Source organism: Myotis daubentonii, chromosome 4 (assembly GCF_963259705.1).
Source record: "Myotis daubentonii chromosome 4, mMyoDau2.1, whole genome shotgun sequence".
NCBI lineage: Eukaryota > Metazoa > Chordata > Mammalia > Chiroptera > Vespertilionidae > Myotis > Myotis daubentonii.
This window is the reverse complement of record NC_081843.1, coordinates 89967045-89989279: the sequence shown is the minus strand read 5'-3', so window position 1 is coordinate 89989279 and position 22235 is coordinate 89967045. Positions and strand designations below refer to the sequence as shown.

General features: G+C 38.2%; 1 protein-coding gene across 1 annotated transcript in view; it reads right to left on the bottom strand.

Annotated features, from left to right (window-relative positions):
* The window catches only part of ADAMTS16 (ADAM metallopeptidase with thrombospondin type 1 motif 16), a 107323-nt gene that overhangs the window by 59905 nt on the left and 25183 nt on the right, over nt 1-22235 (bottom strand). Inside the window, exons 4-9 of the mRNA XM_059694660.1 lie at nt 18006-18288; nt 16004-16203; nt 14069-14152; nt 11760-11919; nt 9983-10088; nt 3560-3697 (exon numbers count right to left, since the gene is read on the bottom strand). Of these exons, the coding sequence (XP_059550643.1) occupies nt 3560-3697; nt 9983-10088; nt 11760-11919; nt 14069-14152; nt 16004-16203; nt 18006-18288 (971 nt within the window). The remainder of the gene's footprint in view (nt 1-3559; nt 3698-9982; nt 10089-11759; nt 11920-14068; nt 14153-16003; nt 16204-18005; nt 18289-22235) is intronic.

Genomic DNA, 22235 nt, shown 5'->3' with positions numbered 1-22235 from the left:
GAGGATAGAAGTGGGAGATCACACGTGTGTCATCAGGTATGGAAGGGTACAAACAGATAACTTTATATCAATGGCTTTCTTTTCTGTGTTTGTATTAATATTTATGAATACACACTATACAACATATAAATATAATTTTATTGTTAAAAATTTATAAAATCTATTTTGTATATCAAATGTATAATATATAAAGTATTATGTAAACGTAAGGTATATTCATAAAGTATAAAGAAACATTTTATAAGTGCATGCACATATGTAAATCTTTAGTTATTTTTATATATACATATGCACAGTTCTATTTATTTTTAAAATTCTTTGCTGATAAAAGCTTTGCTTTCCTTGAAATATTGGTATTTGCTCTATTTTATGTTAATATGAACAGATTATATCTCCTTTTTGTTGCTTTGGTTTCTAGAAAGATCATAGACCAATTTTAAGCTTCACAATCACAGCTAAAGATTGTCCTTTAGGATCTATATAATTGTTTTTTCCCTTGATCTTCATTTTTTTGCCCATTTGCTTTTCTCTGCATCTGCTTGTGAATGATATTATTTTTTTGTATGATAACCTATTCCAATTCCTTTTATTATTTAATAATTTTTATTGTGTTCATATTTCTTGTTAGTCTTTGCTTCACAGAAAAGATGTAGGTGCCAAGGCATTCCAAATATATAGAACTAGAGGCCTGGTGCATGAAATTCATGCAGGGGGTGGGGGTGGGGGGTCCCTCAGCCCGGCCTGCACCCTCTCGCAATCCGGGACCACTGGCTCCTAACCGCTCACCTGCATGCCTGCCTGATTGCCCCTAACTGCTCTCCTGCTGGCCTGATCACCCCTAACTGCTCTCCCCTGCCGGCTTGATCACCCCTAACTGCTCTCCCCTGCCGGCTTGATCACCCCTAACTGCTCTCCCCTGCCGGCCTGATTGCTCCTAACTGCTCTCCCCTGCTGCCTGATCACCCTTAATCGCCTCTGTCTTGGATCCGCCACCGTGGCTTTGTCCCGAAGGACGTTCAGAAGACATCCAGTCTATCCAGTCTAATTAGCATATTCCCTTTTCATTAGTATAGATAGTTTCATTTTTCAACACTTAAGCTCTTAGTGCTAGATGATTCTTTGGAGATTGTGATTGTTTTATATTCACTCAGTCATCCAGAAAAGAACATTCACATAGGACTATGCTCCCTTATCCAAACCTCTGGTGTCAGCTGTGTTTTTAGGATTGTTCAGGTTTTTGAAAACTAATACAGTGCATATACTGTATATTATATAACCACTCCAGCAGGGGATAGAGCAGTGACCTGTAATCAAGCACATAATGTTTTTCTAGCAAAAAAAAAAAAAAAAATAGGAATCATCACTTTAAACATATTCTGGAGCAATGAGAAATTATATTGAAAAAGATGTGTTTGATACTTCCATCTTTCTCATTGTTCAGGTACTTTTCAATTACTAAAGAAGTCTTTATTTCCCTAGGCCAGGAATTTTTCTTTCTGGATACTCTGTATTTAAAAGAAATTGTTTTTAAAAATCTGTAACTACTACATTTTTATTTTGTGTGTGTAATAAACAATATAAATTAGAAGAAAGAAATCTCTCAAATTAAAAAAAAAATAAATTCTTTAAATCCAAGGTGTTTATAAGCTAATGTATGTCAGCTAGTGGAGTACATATTGGTTAGCTTTAGGTAACTTTACTGTATAATTTTAATACAGTTTTCACAAAATGCTAACAAATAACTTCTGACTAAGCAAATCAGATTGAGTCAGAATGACTTAAAATACATCTGTCCTTTTTTTCCCCTTATTCTTTTTTTTATTTTAATTTCTTAAGGTAAGGTGGTTTCATTTGTTAGCTTTCTACAAGAATATACAATTAAAATGGAAGTGATAATTCTTATATTTTCTTTCACAAATCTAAAAAATATGAATGTATTTAGTTGAGAAGTACTAGAATCAGTAGATGATTGTGAGTCAGTGAGATGTTAGCAAGCAAACACAATTCTTCTGTGTCTGGTAAAATACATTTCTGATGAATAAACATGTCCTTCATCCTGAATAAGAGCAGTTCTCCTTCCTGGGAGCTAAAGAAATAATGTTCCCATTTTGGGTGTCTTACAGGAGGAACAAAGATATCAAACCATAGTCTTATCCAGGTATCACCATGGTCCTCAAAGACTGTACTCAGAAGCGAAGAAAGGGATGGTGAGAAGTTCAGGTGGATCCAGCACCTAAATTCTTATGCCTATTTAATCAGCTGTCTATGTTTATTATCAGATATAAGTCATCAAGAGTTAAGAGCTACTTTCTAAGCAAATAAAAATTCTTCCTCATCTTTATAATATTTGAGCCAAGTAATTTTTTTAAGTAACTACATGTAAAAACAAAAATAAATGTTATGAGTTCAACAGAATTGCTTTTTCCTTGGCTCTTTAAATATATGGTTCTTGGTGTCAGTGAAGTCAGGTCTAAGGTTCAGCATTCCTATGTTCTATTTTCAATTCTGCCAATAATTATCTGGTCCCTGCAATCTCAGCTACTTCACCTATAATGTGATTTGGGGCTGGTGATACAGCACATGTTCCTTTCTGTATGAATCCTCTTATTCTTTTCCTCCAGAGCACACAGGTAGACATCTCTTAGCCCCACTTCGCTTTGGAGGGCCCTCAGATGAATTCTCAGTTCCAAAAATACAGCCCCTTTCCTTCACATCCTCCAGTACTGTCTTTTGCCAGCCATTGGGTGGATGGAGTAGAAAACAAGATCCTAAAAGAGGAAAGAGCCACAGGGTGAAAGGAACCTGGGTCTCCAAATGACTACATGGAGCAGAGATCTCACCAACCTATACTGGCATGTGGTGCAAGTCAGAAATAGCTATGGTTTAAAGCTTAAGCCAAACAATAAATGCAAATTCATTGAGATTTGGGGAATAATCTACCCTATTAACAGATCTAATGATGTTTCTTAAAGTCCCTTCTTTCTCTAAAATTTTAAAATATAATGACTATTGTTCAGGGAGTCAAATCCTACCTTCCAAATATTCTATACCCTAAATGAATTAGTGCTATAGTCAAATTTCCTAAAAATAATGATTAAAATAATAGGCTTTTACAGCCAGGTTAAGGTTTATAAATTCAAGTTTTTCCTCCTATTAAGAAATGAATTTTGTTAAAAAAATTTATGTGTGCTTTACCATTGTGTGCACTGATGTGTACATGCAAGATCTTCCCATTCAAGGACTGAAATGTCTAGTTATAGACAAGAGAATTAAAAAAAACCCCTAAATGTAGACAAAATATTTTGGCTTGGTAAGTATCATATGGACTTCCTTTGAGTTTAAAGGTTGAATGATGTTAGATTAAGCCTACAGGCCTCCATGCTCTAAGGAAGTGTTTGGCAAACTCCTTAATCAAATAAATATCTCAAGACACTTCCAAATGGGATCCACCTTGGGAAGTCACACCCAAGCTTGGTGGCTGCTTGGACAGGATCAGGCTGACTAGGCATTGACCATCAAAAGCACCAAGAGATTTACGACCAGCTTCAAAAGTTCATACCTTAAAAATTTATGCAGGTACTGGCGGCTGCAGGGTGACCAGGAGAAGACCCCATTGCGTCCTGCTAATGTAGGGGACATTATGTTGCCCTCAGACTTTTTGCACATGTTCCCTTCTCCATCATGGATCATGCCAAAGCTACGAGAGAGAGAAATGGTTCTTTTAAAACAAAGAATGGTTTAAATTGTCTAATATACTCTAACAAGCACATGTAAAAACACTGTGAAGACTCCCCTACTTTTGAGTGCTAGTCAGGCAGAGAAATTATGGCTTTCACAGCCAAATTGTGGAGACAAGGCACAGATTCATAGACTTTTCCTGAAGAACTACCGTTCACTGGGTTGTTTGAAAGTATTCACACATATCAAAACAGAGCCCTGTCCAGATGTTGCTAAGGGCAGATGCTTTCTTTATAAAAAAGCATTTCAAATGGCACGGGGTGGGCCATTTGCTTGATCTTGGTAGAGCTAAAACTGTTCTATATTCCTTCATTCCCTCTATGCTCTCTTCTGCTCAGAATTTCCAGTGTTTGTCAGAAATACAGATGCCAGACTCCCCAGGTGTGTTTGATACCTAACACAATGGGTGGCTATAGTTACCTTTATTTCTGGGCCTTGTTTGACAGTGAACCTGATGCAGACAGAATATTAAGCATGCTACCTATGTTTTTAAATGTAAACCTCACTACAAGCCTATAACATAGGTATAATATAATGACAGACAGACTGAGGACTTGAGAGAAGCTTGTCCAGGGTCTCAGAGTCAGGACTGGAACCTGACAGTCTAATGTCAGAGCCCAGGCGGGACCCATGCAATAGTATAATCCAAGCATGATTGGAGGATGTATCTGAGAAATTCTAGTGTGCAAACATTGTCCAATTTCTGCAAAATTCCTACTCAGTACCAAGGGTGATGTATATGCAGTCATTTCAGTCTCCACCCATTCTCTGAAGTTCTATTAAAAGCAATCAATAAAGGCCAGAGTAACCATAAGGCAGAGAAAATGTGTCATGGCTATGGAAAAGATTCAGAATGTAATCACATATGGGTGGCTGCTTTGGGGAGAAAGTGACCAAAATGAAATACCAACATACCCACCCCTGGCTGGCCCTTGATCTGAATGTGGAGAAGACACATCATGGGCCATCAACTACCCTAGATAAGTTTGTCACCACTTTTGCCTACATTTCTAAGAAATTCAGTCACAATACCCCAGTTCTGAGAACATCTTGGTCTTGAACTTTTCTCTAACGTATTTTCAATGATTCTTTCTAGCATTAATTTCAAACTCTGCTGTGCACCAGAATACCTGAGAAATATACTGTATAGTGTGTCTATGCAAAGCCCACTCTGATAGATTTCTGATTTAGTAGATTGTGGCTTTGGCTCTAGCCAAAGCCACAATCTGTGTATTCTGACACAGTAAGTTGATTCTCATACCCACCCAATCTGAGCACCACTATATTTTAAGAGTTGTGTTTCCAAGTAGTACAACTCCCATAAATGGTACTGCAATGTTTGCCAACACATTAGTATGAAAGTGCCACAATGATCACATTTGATATTCACATTAATATAGTCATGGATGAATGACTAGAACACATTCTAGAGATAAGGCTGGTATTTGGCAACCCAGAAATATGATTAATATTCAAGTTAACATGTTGGATAAATTTTTGCTTCCATGAACCATAGTACTTTATTCAAAGTGACTACACTCTATATATTAATGCATTAAATATATACATACATATTTTTTCTTTCCTACCTACTATCTAATAAATTTCTAAAGAACAGAGATACTTGTTATCCATGCTCATAACCCCAGAGCCAGTGGGCTCACCAGTCCATAACAGGTTCTCTATTCATATTTGTTGAATGAACAAAGAAAAACCTTCCAGCTTTAACACCAACTCAATTATCCAAATAGAAACATAATTTTAAAATAAATTAGACTGGAGAATTATGTTCAGTGTCAGATGCCTTTAATATCTTCTATAGTACTTTCTCGAGTGATTAAATTACATTGTGTATTCCTTCATTATTAATGACATACTCAGATGAACAGCCAAGTATATTTAGAGGTTGTATCAATTACTTCAGGCTGTTTAGATAAAAGGGGTTGAGGAAATGAGAACGTCTCTAAAGAAACCATCTTGGATAATAAATCACATCCTTGGCCTGATGATGGTAACCGCTGGTAGAACCCAGATGTCCAGAGCTCTGATGCAGGTTTTTCAAAAAGTCTCTGTCATTCATAAATGGTTTGACTTTGGGCAAATTAGTTAAATCCCTGAATTTCAGTTTCCTCACATAAAATGGGATAATAAAAGTCTCCTCAGAATACTTGCCACCCTGCATATCACAAACTAAATTTCAAAATTTCTATCCATTTCTCTGATTCAAATATGATCTTGGTCAAATCACTTAACACCTAGACACTATGTGTGTGTGTGTGTGTGTGTGTGTGTGTGTGTTTATCATATACATACATTATATATACATCATATATACATCATATATATATAAATATATATATGTATATGTATGTGTGTGTGTGTGTGTATATATATATATATATATATATATATATATATATATATATATATGATGTGTGTGTGTGTGTTTGCATGGGTGGGTTTGGCCAAAGGTCAAAGGGTTTCAAATACTTTTGGACACATGAACAAACAAAATAATTTAGGAAGAATGACAATTAATATAATTGGTAAGAAGTGACCCTCTAATTGCTGGGGATCCCTGGAGTACAGTCTGAGAATCACAGGACCAATGATCTCTGTGGCACAGGCTTGCCCTGATAGTGTACATATCCGTCAGATCACCCAGTGCCTCCGACCCAGCAAGAAGAGTTCAGGTTAATGACAGAGCACAGCCACAAACCGGTGGTGTGCACATATCACCATCAAATGCTCAAAAGACATCTAACATCACTAGCCGAATATGCCTGAAGTGAATATTAGCAAGCCAATTCTGCTTCTTTTGAGAACATGTCCCTCATCTTCTCTGACTGTATCTCTTGTAATGCCTACAGCCCTCACTTTTTTTCTCTAGTATGCCATGTTTATTTTATCTTTCTGTTAGATATTTGGGGGATTTATATCACTAGTCCTTTCATAGAATCCTAAACAATGCTTTGCCAGCAGAATGCAAATTGTGTCCAGAGAATAAGTCTATAAATGCTAAATAAACAAACAAACAGGAAACAAAATGATAGATTATACATACTTTTGAGCACAGTAAATGTGTTTTAATATTGTCTTTATGGTCTGAAATGATCATGCAAATCAAGTATTTCAGCATATGTACTAGTATATAATAGGGATGTTCAACTCAAATAATATCATTGTAATTGTGCATGCACATACCTGCTAAGGATTCCACAGGCTCCACTGGTTTTGAAGATAGAAAGGTAGGTAAGGGAAAACCAGGCAATGTGCCCTGGTCACTCTCAGGCTGTGGGAGAACCACCATGTATCTGAGTCCCAGGGTGCTAACCATTAAATAATATGACTTCCCTTTGCAAACGGGGATTTCCAAACAGATGACATATTCTCCAAAATGTATAATTTGTTCCTCAATATGTTTATGCCAATTCTTCCACACTTGCATATAGCAAACCACACATCCTGTGTCATGAGATTTAATTTAACCAGGACACTCTTCCTTCCCCACCTGCTTAAGAGCAATCCTGACTCAATCCTACATACATGTAGAGAACACACATTCATGCTTCTGCTTCCAGTCTTTCTTCCTCCATTTTCCAACACAAATCTAAATGCTGGTTCTTAGCAATTTCTATGTTTAGGTCAGATTCCCCAGTATAAACCTCAAGATGTTTTGGAGATGAAAACAACTAAGTTTAATAGAAGAAACTGTCTGGACATTAACTGAAATCTTTCTTCGAGTTAAAGATTAGAAAGCCTATGGCTGAAAGCATGGGGAAGCACTCCTCCACCCTAAACAATGTCCTCTGAATGTAAGCAAAACTGAAGAGGTAAGCGGCACCTGTGAAATATGATTTTTATACAGACCTAGTAGATTTAAAGTTGTCTTTTAATTCTTAAGGTACCAAACTCTAAAACTGACTTTGCTTGGAGCTCATTGCAAAGGATAAGATAAAAGCATGCTGTTTATTTATAATGTTTTATCCATATAGAAAACCTATATTCCCTTTTTCAAGAACAATAGTTATTAAATAAATGAACTGAATAAATGTGCTTGTCTTCAAATAAAATTCACAGAGTTTAATTACTGAGTCTTCTATGCCACACTCTCTCTCATTTGATGTACTTTAAAAAACTCCTCATTTGTTCACTTGCTCACTCCCCAACTCACTCCTCCCACGCCATTCATTCAGATTTGCTGAATATTCAGTATAGCCTCTCTGCTAAGCCAGTGAAGGAAGATGAGTGATTGTTCTGAGTGGTTTATATGGTTTGAGATACATGAAAAATTGCTCTGCACATTTATAAAAAGTGCTCCACAAAGAGAAGGTACTATAATTATTATTGCCATTATTGTTATAATTATTATCATCACTCATTTTGGCATTTAGCACATGCAATTAATTTGCACATCTCTTACAGATATGTCCTATTTCAATAAGATCAAAAGCTATTTCATGGGCAAATTGACTCTTTCGAGCTCCCAGTTCCTCTGTCTCTTGCACAATGTCCTCTAAACATCAGGTGCTCACTAAGGAGTTGCTAATTTTCTGGAGGTTAATTCTATAGGGAGTGGGGCTCCTCTTCATCCAGATCTAGAGCATCTGTCCTTCCATCTATATTCCCTCTTGCAAGTACAAGCACTTATCTCTTGTTTGGAAAAATCTCTTTTTCCATCTAGACCGAGCCCAAATGATAAGAGGAAATATTAACAATGGACTTCTAAGAGAAAATAATAGCAAACACTGTTAGTCATTGACATTGAAGACCCCAGTGTTGGATGTATCAAGTTTAGCTTCTGTTAAATTCACCACCTGCAACTGCTTGCACTGCCAATGCCCATATCTCAACTGCTTATCTAATGCCGATTTGCTCAGTCCTCGGTGACTTAAACATTTCTTACCTTGATTGTTTAATTAAATTCAGGTATGGTTCAGAGGACAGCAAGAGCCCCGTGTCGTTAAAATAATGAGAGTTTTTGAAGTTCTAACTCTAGTAGTCTATTAAAAAAACAATTATGATGTAACTGCTGAAAGCTTTATGAAGTGTAGGTGCAATTTTCTGGGCACTGAAAAAGTCAATCATTACCTGTAATGATGAAGGGATCAGTAATGGGATATACAGTTTCACTTTCAGGTCATCAGTTCATACACAATTCAAGTCTGCATGGCCTCTGTGTGGTTCCATTACACACAAAGGTGCACATGTGAACATACACACACAGACATGCACATACAGATGCTTTGAACAGGTCGGGACAATGAGTGACCTCAGGCCATTTGCAAGTAAAATTGGGGTTAACGTAAAAAAGAGAAAAAATTATATTTTCTGGTTGTGCATTTTCTAGGAGAAATTTCAAGTTTAGCTGCAGTATAGTAGGAAAATACCTTCATATGGTCAGTGGTCCTATGAATCATGGCAATTGTAGGAAGTTAGCAAGGGCCCATTAAAAAATTAATAGATGGTGCCTCAGGGTAAGGCAAGCTTATAGCATTATAGGTCCAAGAAACCTTATCTAATAATAAGTTTCTATTGATAGAAATTTTTCATTCAACAGGAATAAATATAAGCTTTTCACATAAAAAGATGCCACCCATGACAAGCCACCTATTGCTGAGAGCTGCTTGTCCAGCAGCAGCATCTGTCTGTGCCAAGCTGCCAGGCTCACTGCTTGCCCTAATGCTGCCCCATTTCAAAACTGGCAACACTTGGAAAATAGGAACGTGGGAAGCAAACCATCTCCTACTGGGCCCAATATCCTGTAATACCTGCACTCCCCAAACTCTGCTCAGCACACCAATCAAAAAAAAATACCTCTCCAAATTCTAAAAGAGATATGAGAACATGAACTCAAGAGTAACAAGTTAAAAATAGAAGGACCTGTTACTACCCTCTGTTGTCTGGAGCCCCTAACAGGAGCTGACCATGGAATAGGATTAACACAGGACAGAGGAGCAGGGCTGATACAAGTGTCTGCAATGGCAGGTGCAAGTATGAGCAGGAATATAAGGGAAGAACAGGGTGAGGAAAGTATAAACACATGCACTGAATGTGCAGGACAAGGCATTAAGATAAAAACAAAAGAAGTACCTAAGTGACAATATTTACAGCCTGTCAATGACATTCTCCTTGGATATATGTGAACCCCCCTTACAGACTTGACCTAATGAATCCATTTCCATTGCAACCAACCAAGAGTGAAAGGACCCTGGGCTCGACCCTCCCATGCACATGTACTTACTTGTGTCCAGACTCGTGGGCGATGGTGAAAGCCAGTCCAAGACCTGTATCTTCATTAATCGTACAGCTGCGATATTTACTACACATTCCACTTATGGGCGCAAATCCTATGGGTATAAAGGTCAAACGAATATATAACAGTTTTCAATAAAATAAAGGAAGAGGGTGTATTATACAGGCTAATTTACTGTCCACCCTTTAGGGAAATTTGGTTCTCATATCCATCTGCTGAAATATGAAATAGGAAACCTTTAGACTCTTAACAAAAAGGGCTCTTAACAATGTGGAAGAAGGGGATCTGTCCTCTGCATGGAAAACTCTTCAGGGCTCTATGAAATGTTCATGTCACAGGATACAACTTGGACACAGTAGAAGAGGGGTTTCACTGCAGATGGAGGAGAATTTCTGTCTCTTTCTATAAGCACATGTATTCTCAAAAGACGAAATAAAAAGTGCTATGGGGAATGGGTGTGTCAGGAAGTCCCAAGACCACACAGGTTCAAGGATTTGCCTGGAGGACACACATAGACTCAGAATTTTTTGTATTCATAAGTATGATTTAGCATGGCAAAAGGATAGAGAGAAACATTAGCAAAGGAAACAGGTACATGAGAAGCTTGGGGGAAGCAGGCGTGAGCTTCCAGAACCCTCTCCCAGTAAATCCACACAGGACAGGATTGATTTCCCTAGTAACAAGTCACAAGAGGTGTAGCCTGTGGACACCAGGGAAGCTCATTAGAGACTCAGGACCCAGGGGTTTTATTGGGGCTGATCACAGAGGCAGCCTCTGCCTGGCATGGACCCAAATTCCAGACTCCTAGGAGGAAAGCAGGTGTTCCACGTAATTCGCATTATTTGTTCAAACAATTTTGTCAAAGTGAGCCACACTTGTGAGGTAAGATGATGGGAACCTTCTTGAAACCTAAGTTCTCAGAAGCCAGCTAAGGGCCAACCTCATAAGCAGGTCTTCCTAGGACAAGCAGTCAGGTTAACCTATACAGTGGGGCCTTGACTTACGAGTTTAATTCGTTCCGAGACCGAGCTCGTTAAGGAGCTCATTAACTCAAATTATTCTGTCAACTCAATGCAAAAAATCGGCCAAGAGACAGCTGGTATCTCAAAAAACTCGTTAGTCAGGACACTCGTAAGTCAAGGCCCCACTGTATTAAACTAAGTCCTATATGAGTGGTTTTATAATAAAGGATCTTTCTCACTAAAATCCTAGGGAAAATGGAAAGTTAGGGAAAAATGTCCAGGAGAGTCCAGGAGTGTGGTCAGGAGCACACTATGCTTAACGCTATTTGGAAAAAATGTCAAAGTGCTGCCTCTAAGATCTACTCAGCTCTATAGACATATAAAATTGTTATGATTGAAACATTAATAAAGGAATTTTAAAAATTAGGAATATAATATAGCTGTAATATCTCTATAATATTCATAAATGTACCATTTCTGCCACATAATAAGACACCCTTGACTCTATTGACCCCATTCTCTCAGAAGAAGAAATGAAAAAATTTATTTCATAAGTTAGAATAGACAAAAACTCTTGAATATGTTTAGGAACATTCCTTTGTGAAGTAATCACTTTTGATGAATAAATTCAAACTTTTATTTTTGGCCAAAGTTCATACAAGGATGCCATTTTCTTCTTTAAAAGTGCACTCAGCAGTGGCTACCACTTATAGATTGGGAATAGGGGCAAGAATTCACTATATATGGCCACAGAAGGCGCATAGCACATATGTGGTCCTCAAAACTCTGCTGGATGATCTTACCCAAAGTATCACAGGGCTCATTCTTCCAGGAGCATATGTCCAGACCTGTGAGTAAGATGGCGTGGTCATGGCGAGTTCCATCTTTCCCCATCAAACCAGACTGCCACTGGCAGAAGCTACTTAAGGTGTGATCCGCGTGATGGCTTATCACAAGCCCTGGCTATGCAAGAGAGAGCAAGGCCACCATGAGAACAGAAAGAAAACAGAGTATAATGCAATTGTTACTAGCATCGGTATCACAGCAAACTCTCATTAACTTGGATTTCAAATACATAGATGGATCCAAATAGCATATGTACTAATGCATCCATTTTATGTATTACAACACAAAAAAAGTATGTTACATAAAAACATAGAGATTTAGTGTACATTTCTCTAGTTCTGTGCTAAAACAGTTGGGATGCATTTAGCTGACCCTGAATGCATTTTCAGTGAGCCATGAAAGATTACTTTTGTGTATCAAATTTTTGCGTTAAAAATCTTTGTAAAACAGTTTGCAAAATTATATAAGACAATAGGATCATTTGCATGTGACTAAACACATACACAAAGCACACCTAGTCACTGCATGTTTACTTCATTAGCAAGTAGAGCAAGTGGGATTTCCAACTTATAGCCCTTTTAATGTTTATTATTGCAGAGTTACTCAGTCACCACAGAGGCATCATATTCATGAGGAAGGCAGGTCAATTGGGAAAGCTTTATTTCTGGAAAATAGACTGGAACTGGAAGGAAACCACATAGAAAACATGTGACCTTATTTGCATATACCAAGGTCTAGTAAAGTCGCTGTAAAATATCAGAAGAACTTGTGAACACTTGGGAAATGAAGAATTCGGGAGCCGCAGGAACATCCAGAACAGGCTTCAATGAAAGGTGTGGACCTTATTTATAGCAATGCTATATTTTCCTATAATGGTCACAGAAAACCAGATCAAATACCTCAATTCTAGGACAACTTGTGTAAGGCTCTCATGACTGGAATGTTGTGTTGGAATTTTTGTCCTTCAGTCATGCAATATGTTTTCTCTTTACAAGTTTTTGTCTTTCCAGAAAGTCAAATACACCTGAGCTAGATGTTGTACATCAAAACTGGGGCATGCCTTCCATTCTTCAGCTAGCAATTTCCAGGAACACTGCATTAATCAAAGTTAACACAGGTGTACGATCAAAAGATAACCTCTCCTATTCTTTGCAGCTTGGAGGAATTCCAAGGTGAAAACAATTTAATACAAGGAATAATTAACCTGTCACCTGAGAAACCCTGCTGGCTCAGCACCCCCTCCCCAGACACATACAAAGACAATGAGGTTGTATCTTCCTGACTATTCAGGCTAGAAATAGGCATGTCCGGGCTACCCCCACTCTGCCCAGGAAAAGAGCAGAGCCCCAGAATATTAAAGCCCGTAGGCATCTTAGATCTTAGATTTCATCTAAAAATCTTTTGTTTTATAAATAAACAAATAAACTATGGCTAACAGGAGATTCTGCTAAGACATCAGCAATGGTGGAACTGGATGCAGGGTGCCTGACTCGGGTCCCAGGCTCACTCTCCCATGCCCAGTCAGTGATCACCTTGGGCCAGAATAGAAGCGAGAGCCTTTGATGGCTGAGATGCCCCCCCCCCCCGTTACTTATGCCATGAGATGTTCATAAGCATCCTCCTGTGAACTGAAATATATGTCTGGACATTTAGACTGGGACTCTGGAATGGAGGCAAAGGATGTGCTTTTACCAAATGCTACTAAGATCCAGCATAATTTGATTTTTTTATATGTAATGAGAGAAATGTGCTCAACACTTCAGAATCTCTATGAAAATAAAATCCTAGGATTAAAGATGGTGAGGGTTAGTGGGATCAGTCTTAGCAGTTGGGAGACAACAGAGCAAAGCAATGCAATGCAACACAGTACAATTTAACGTCTACTCTACAGGACATTCTTAGTCTTCTAGCAAAAGACAAAAGGGGCTCAGTTCCATGTGGCATCCTGAAAGCTCACGGTGGCTGAAGACACAGTTTGCACTTTGTCTCCCAAGTGTGTTTCCCACCCATATATTAAAGGCAGCTTTTCTATTCCATTTTCTCAAAAAGCAATTACATGAGTACCTCTTACTACCTCTGCACAAAAATACAAACTGTCAAATAATCATTAAAGGAACTGACAAGCAACCCATTGCATAAGACACAAAATATTAAAATTTTGTGTCCCCCAGGGAAAGAGAATTAAAGAATCCATATTAAAGAAAACAAAGCGTTATTTTGCATTTATTTTTCTGGGAGAAAAGTTGATGTTTTAGAGACAGAATACCTGTTCTTCTTCTAGAAGAATGAGACCTACAATTGCAATGTTGATGTTTCCTCCTATTGTTCCATCTTTGAATAAAGCAGACACCTGAAAAAGACAAGTAATCCATGTCAGTCTCCATATGTGACACCATTTTCCCCCAGCCCTCAGTCTGCCTGGAGTTCTGATGCTGAAGGCCAATCCCCATGTTTCCTAGTAACGTAGCATCATTATGTTTCTTATACTGCCCGACAGACAGGCACATGAATATCTTTTACCAAAAGACCAATTGTTGAATCCCTGTCATTGGTGCTGGGAGTGAAAAAGTTTGGGGAGGGAGGTTCCACTTCTTCTGAAACCCCAATGTAGGGATTACAAGGTCTCTGAATTGCAAAGTGTCCTCAATTGAATTGAATAGAGGATATTTTATTCATAGTGATAACTGCATAGGTAAGTACTCCCTATGCTCTCCTGGCAAGATTCCAGAAGCATAAAACAAATGCTGGGAAAAGACCAAGAGGGCATGAGAAATAAAAGAAAACATGGAAAGATGATCAAAGAAAGAGACAAACATTTGAGATGATGATCACAAACATTTGATATGGCATTTGGGGTGATAAGTGATGATAGTCGGCAGTGTGGGATACAATAGGGAGGTGACTTGGCACTGATATACCTCTCCCCACTCTACACTTGAGGTGTAGAAACATTAGAAAAGTTATACATAATAGAGGTGACACTTGCTCAAATCAGAGCATCTGGGCCCTGCTGTCCTCAGCCCTGTGGCTGTGTAGTTGTAGGTGCCTCAGTGACACTGTCTCCCTCAGTTCCCTAGGAGGTCATAAACCACATGGGTCAACCTACCAAAAATGACCCTAGCCATAATAGGCATGTGGCATAATGGAATATAAAACACACTTAGGGGTACTCTGTTCATTAAGGCAGAACATAAAGTAGATTTTTAAAATATTGTTATCACAACTCTTTTTAAAATATGTTTCTATTGATTTTTTTTTCTAGAAACAGAGGAAGGGAGAGGGAGAGGGAAATATTGATCTGTTATCTCCTGTATGTCCCCTACTGGGGATTGGGCTCAGAATCCGGGCATGTGCCCTGACCAGGAATCAAACAAGTGACCTCTAGGTGCATGGGAAAATGCTCAACCAATTGAGCCACACCGGCCAGGGCACAACTATTTTTTTTTTGGTCTTAAAAGTTCTTACCACATACATACACAAACACAAGGATCTATGTGTTGTGATAGATGTGCTAAGTAACTTATTTTGGTAATCATTATGCCATATGTATGTATGTCAAATTATCACTTTATACAGCCTAAATTTACAGAATGTTATATGTCAATGTTAACTATTTTTTAAATCATTTTGTTGACCCAAGATTTTATCTACTGTTACCTAGATGTCACTTAAGTGAAATGAGCCTTAGATACCTCTTACCACTCTTCCATAATTACTATAGCTGCCACTCTGGGGACAGACACTCCTTATCTGAGATGACATTCTAAAAAGCTGTATTGTTTTCCTGCTTTTCTAGATAAAATAATGTATACTCAATAGCTGGACATTAACATTCCTAAAATGAGTATTTCTATGTAACCATCTAAAAAACCACACATACAGTGGTGATAAACAGACTTGATGCACCAAAATGTCTCAGCATACACTTTTAGATTTCTGAACTGAGACATTAGTACATCAAAACAGGTTACTGGCTTACAGAGAGGATCAAATTCTCCATCCACCTTAATTTGTTCTCTGAAGTTCTAAAAATGGCTCTTTTGATCTGAGCATAGTAAAACTGAAGGACTTACCACAGATAAAATATTTCTATGTATGAGACATAAATCCATAAGTAAAAAGCAGAATGTAAAACACATATGCACACACACCCCATTAGGTGTAACTATACACTCAGCCTCAACACGATGGATGTTCTTACCATGTTGAGTATTGTCAGCACATAGGTGGTGATATTTTCATGGCCATGATTTTGCATCATCTTTTTGTCAACCACCACCAACGTCTCCACATTCAGTTCTTTATTCCTATGGGACTTCAGAAGAGAGCGCTTGTGCCGTGAGCAAGACTTGTACTCATCAGGCAAGATGAAAAGGTCTTCCTTGGGAGGCTTGGGCATGTCTATGAGGGATGTATAGACAGCGAATTAGAGCAAATTAATCACTAAAATGAGTGGTGGAACTTGTTATATAGGAATTGAGTTTAAAAGGTGATTGTTCATTATATATGAACCATATAATCCGTAAAACTTTGGGATACAAAACTTGTGTTAAAGTGGAACACAATTCAAATAAAGTCCGTAGAGTCTAGATGTCATGGAAATCATTGCTTTATTTACCTTTGTATAATTTTGTCCTGATTTAAAACAAGAGAAGGTCATTTTTGCTCTGTAGTGCCAGCATCTAGAAACATAAAGCTCAAAGACTATTAGCATAAGAATTTATGGAATGGGCTGTGCAAATGAATTATTGATAAAGCAATAAAACTAACAATTACAAGAAAGAGTGTTGTCTTGCTTCATTTCCTTATTTGAAGGATTTTAATGACCTGAGAGTTTTAAAGCTGAGTCCTATGTCTGCACACATGACTGGTTTGTCTGTAGTGTCTCAAACAGATTCTAAATGACTTGGGACAGATCAACCTCGCTGCAGAGCTGGCTTTCCTAGAAAGCACCATAAATATTTACCTAACTTAATTAGAAGACAAAATATACTCTGTCCTCTTGAAGCAAGCCATTTAAAAATAATTATGACGCCTGGCCAGCAGAGCTCAGTGGTTGGGCATCTACCTGTGAATCAGGAGGTCAGGGTTCGATTCCCAGTCAGGGCACATGCCCGGGTTGTGGCCTCAATCCCCAGTGTGGGGACATGCAGGAGGCAGTCGATCAATGATTTCTCTCATCATTGATGTTTCCATCTTTCTCTCTCCCTCTCCCTTCTTCTCTGAAATCAATTTTAAAAAAAAGTTGAAGAATCTGTCTTTAAAAAAATAGTTTTGGCATTTATAATCAGTAAGTTAAATCTAGGTTAAAAACAATTCGGTTTAGTAGATGCCTTAGAAAACGTGGTTAGAATTGTATCATGGGAAAATAGACTTCAAAATATCCACAGGTATTATGGTACTTATTCTTTCATTATAGGTGCCCACTGGTTATGGGTGGTTCACTCCCTTCCACAACATATATGGAGCTCCTGCTCATGCCCACCTCTATTTTAGGGCATTGGGTGTAGCAACACAGGAAACCAAACAGCAGAAAAAGATGGGGCTGGGTGAAGATGGGCTCATGGGAGGAAGACTTAATGAAGTGATGGTGGACGGAGAAGCTGAAGGAAGTGAGGGAAGTTCCAGAGAACACTGAACTCCTATTTTGAATTTGTGAGAGGTTCCTACATAAAATGTAAATAACACATCACCTCCTAAATGTTCATGACAAAAAAAGACTTTGATAAAGCTTGGTGATAAATTGTAGGTAAATTTATGTCTTGCAAGTCTGTCTTTTGATGTGGTGAGTCAAGTACATAAATATGTATAGAGATAAATGACCTCAGCAGGAAAACTATGTGGGCTTTAATAAATCTAGACCTCAAAAATATAGAATTACTGAGTAGACATGCCAGAGTTCTTTTGAAGATGTCTGGTAGATTCGGTATTCCTCAGCAGTGCATCATTTAATCTGTCCAGGGAACAGCTTTTTTTAAAAAATGAAAACATCTACCATTATCTATCCATCTATCATGGAGAGAGCTTTTATACTGAACATGCAGATAATGGACTCTCTTTGGAATTGTCACTAAAGTTTAGTAAGGACAGTTAATACATGTCACTTTGGGAACAGACATAATTTGATGAAAATTAAAAATATTCCATCGGCTTATATAAATGTTAAAATCATTAAACACATGAAGAGAATCGCCCTTACATACATTTCTTGCGTCTTCCACAGAAATGCTGCTTTTGTGGGTGCCCGAGGTCAAAGCCACCTTCCAGATTTTGATTTTCGTGGTAGAGGAGGTGGTGATTTTCCAGCTCCCGCTGCCTCTGGATCATCATTGCCTGGCGCCCCCTCGGAGCCTGTGGCTCTGTGGATCTCTTGTACAGAATGTGGGAAGGAGGCCCACCCCCAGCAGAGTCATTGAGTTGCCCTGCTAGGTGGGAAGGAAGTGGCTTTAAGAAGTAATCTGCTTCTTGTGTTCTTATCATGCCTGACTGGAAAAACAGGGAAAGGAAAGAAAACACAATTACACTTCCAATTGGAGCCATAGTCAGCTCTCCAAGCATTCCTGTATATCTTTGCTTACAAGCATACCATTCCCACCTTCTGAGGTTAAGCTCTGGCCCTAGTGTTCCTACTGGTGGGGAAAGGCAAACTTGGTAAATTATCAATGAAGCTATCAGCACCATGGGGGGTAGACCTCCTGGGGCCTAACTGCCACCTCACAGTGGAAAGTGAAATACTTGGAATTTATGCTCTGGATCGCAGAGGAAGCAGCTTCTCACACCATATTCCACATGAGTGACTTGGAAATCTTTGTTGCCTCCTAGGACTCTACCAACTAAACTAGAATACAATAATACTTTAAAGTTTGCAGTTCTATCAAGAAATAGCCAAGTCTGAAATTAAATAGTAGCCAAAGCCAGTTGGGTTTCATCCTTTATGCATTTAAACTAACCCAGGAGTAGCAGAGCCATCTTGGATGTGTTCAACCTTGTGTAATAACACTACCCAAAGAGGAATTGCACTCTATTGAAGGTAACTAGTTTAAATATTAAACTAAAAAAGAAAAAAAAAGGAAAAGTAATTGTTTGTTTTTTAAAAAAACTTGTCTGCTATACAAACAATTCCTTGCTTTTCAAATCATCGCTTGGAAGACTACCAGCTTCTCTAGGTTCTCTGGAGTAGACGGCATTCGGCATCTCTCATGCAAGCCCAAGTGGACTCAGAGAGATTGGCCAGATAAGCCAAACATCCCAGGTAGAATTATCATCTAATTCTACATATCATCTGTGTGATCTTGGAGGATATTTACTTAGCCTCTCTCTGCCATTTTGTCATCTGGACAGTGGATATAAAGAGTGCTACTTTCTATGAGCTCATAAGAATGAACAATAATGTATTTTAAACATATGACCTATAATAAATGTGCAAACAAAATATGCTGGATTAATAAAACAGAGTATAAAATATCATACGTCACCCTGACAATTAAGGAGGCTTGGGGGGACTTTGCACTGTATAGTATGAGATTTCTAAAGCCCAAGTGTTGGTGCACCCCATGACATAGTTGCCCCAAACACATCTTTGCTTCTGGCCTGATCCATTATTTTTTATACTCTTTCTGGCTTCAACTAAAACTCTTGTGTTCTTTAACAGCTGTTCCAGACTCCCCTGCTTTTCCCTGGGTTCAAGGCTATATTCTGGGTGGCCCAGGCTGAGGGACAAGATCTTCAGGCAAGAGTAACCTGTCACAGCTGGTGGATTTTTGAATTTTCATTAACAAAATGGTCAAGCACTGTACTTGTTGCATTTGTAATTTAGTCTGTTACAACATTCTATGTTTAAACCATCCTCAATTTCATTAAATACATAGAGCATAATAACTGATAAGACATTCTTTGATAATCAATAGATAATAAAAATTACCAAAAAAAGAAAAAACACGTTTACTTCATTATCTTGCTGCATTATTAGTTTGCAAGTTTATTTAAAAGATTAGGCAAATCATGGAAGATTAATGCTTTCTCCTTATCAAAGTTTTTCCTTGTTGAGTCAAACATATTTATTTGGAAACTCATAAAATGTCTAGTGTATGCCTGCCCACAGTAACCACTGGGATGTCAGCTGGGTGGATTATTAACCAGGCTTCAGAAAAGGCTAATGTCCTCCACGCTCTGCAAAGGAGCTCTCCTGGGGCCTGCAACTCTAGCATGGCCAATTCTGTAAATCATTTCACACTGGGAAGCCTACCAAACACTCATGTTGCATTTATGAGGAAGGAAAAAATGTGTGTCATGTTAGCGCTGAGAAAATGCTGCTTTTGAGCAATGTAAGTAAAGAAAGTGTTGAAGTTAGAAAGTAGGATGTTTATTGTGATCTATGTGCGGTTATCCACAATTAAAAGTTGGTAGATTTCTATTATTGTGTATCTATTTATAGACACTGTCTATAAAAGTTGCATGAATCAAAAAATAAAATGGAAATTAAGAAGAAATAGATAAATGCCCAACCACTGAGTCTGTTTCTCCTGCAGTGTAAGAAGTCCTCACTGAACTGGTTCCAAGATTGTCTCAGATGACACCATAAGCTATTTTCAAGACAACTAGCTGTCAATAAACACAGTGAAAGCACGATCGGGCTCATTAAGAGAAACATGCATTTTAATTCCCTAGTAACTGCATTTTTACTCTCAACTGTTATTTGTTTTGAGAATATTCTACTTGTTCTAGTCTTCTTAACGATGTCTCAGAAACACAAGACAATTTTAACATTTATAGAACTTTCATAAAAGCCAAACTCGGCTTTTTATTTCCTTATACCTCAGGGTCAAACATGAACCTGGCCCGAGGCCAGTCCATCACTTGCTAAGTGCCCAAAATCATAGTAAGTTTTGTTGCACAATTATTTGTGATGCTTTGAAAATCAAAATTCAGCCAAAATCTCCTAAGAAGTTAAATAACCAAAAGGTTCTTTCTTTCCCAAGAGATTTTGCATCTGATTCCTATTATTCCTGTCCCTACTGTGCACCTGGCTTAGGCATTGGGCCTCTTGCCTTCAAGGATAATGGGGCTGTGTGCTGGTCATAGGAATCACCCATCATCACAAACCAAAATCAGTCCAGTCTTCAAAATTCAGTCATTTGCTCAGTTCAAATCTTGGTCACTAGTCACAAGACTTTTTCTATGCCTTTCCCACTTGCATGACTCAAACAAATTCATTCACTTTGTTGAATTCTACCTGGACCGTGTGACCAGGCCAAAGACAACAAGTGGGACTTGGATGAAGTGCCAACACACATCGTTGCAGGATCAATGGCTGCACAGCTGAGTTGAGCACACCTGAGCCTTTAGACAATCAGGCTTTGAATACATTTTATGGCAGGAGGAAGCAGAGTTGTAATTTTAGAGTACAATTAATCATTGCACTAGAATGATCCCTGGCTACTCCAAATAATTATTCAAGACTATTCCGGAATCTATGCTTTTCATCTGCTGTTTGATACAGTGATTTTTGTCTTAAAACCTCATAGCTGAAGCTTCAAGGGTGCAGCACAGTGAATGCTCATCTTTCATTAATTTTCCTTAAAATTTGAAGAGCTCTCATATTTTTGTTTGTCATATTAATTTAATTCACTTGAACATTAAATTATCAGCATTTCTTGCCTTACCCTATGATCTAATCTTAGTACTGACATAACTTATGATTAGAGCTTAGTTAAATATGATCATTTGTGACTCCCAGTAGCATGCTTGGCTGAACAACAAACGTAGAGTGAAGGGTGACCCACTGTTTGAGGTAAATACTTCTCCCCACTTTATCATTTCTTTAGCATGTTGGGATCCAGGAGCACCACACTTCTTGCCCCTCACTGGTTCATCTCCAAGGAGAAAATGCCTTATCTGCAAATTTGAACTCAAAACTGGGCATGAGTAGTATAGCCCTTTCCTCTCATGAACAATGTCCTAGAGGAAGCTCAACTACTCAATGGATCTTGATCATAGGATAGGCTTAGCTGCCAGATGGGCAGCATAAGTGAGAAGCTGTTCCAGGTTGGTCACTTCCATGGACCTAGCACCTCCTGCAACTCAGTGCATAGGTCTAAATTGGAACCCAGTTTTAGGAAAGCCACTCACCTGTATAAATATTCCACTTTCTCCAAACATGATTTAAAAATACATAGATCTACCATCTAAGTTACTCTTTTTGTTCTTCACATTTTATAATTAACTGAGAATACAGGATTTATGAAAAACAAAAAGGGGAAAAATGTAAGAAAAAAGGAAGCTATGTATTGGACCATCTCAAAACCCAACATTCTCTTTTAGCTCTCAGGTGGTTTATTAATTAATAGACTAATTATTATGTATACTATCTATACTAATAAAAGGGTAATATGCTAATTAGACTGGGAGACCTTCTGGCAGACCTTCCGGACATC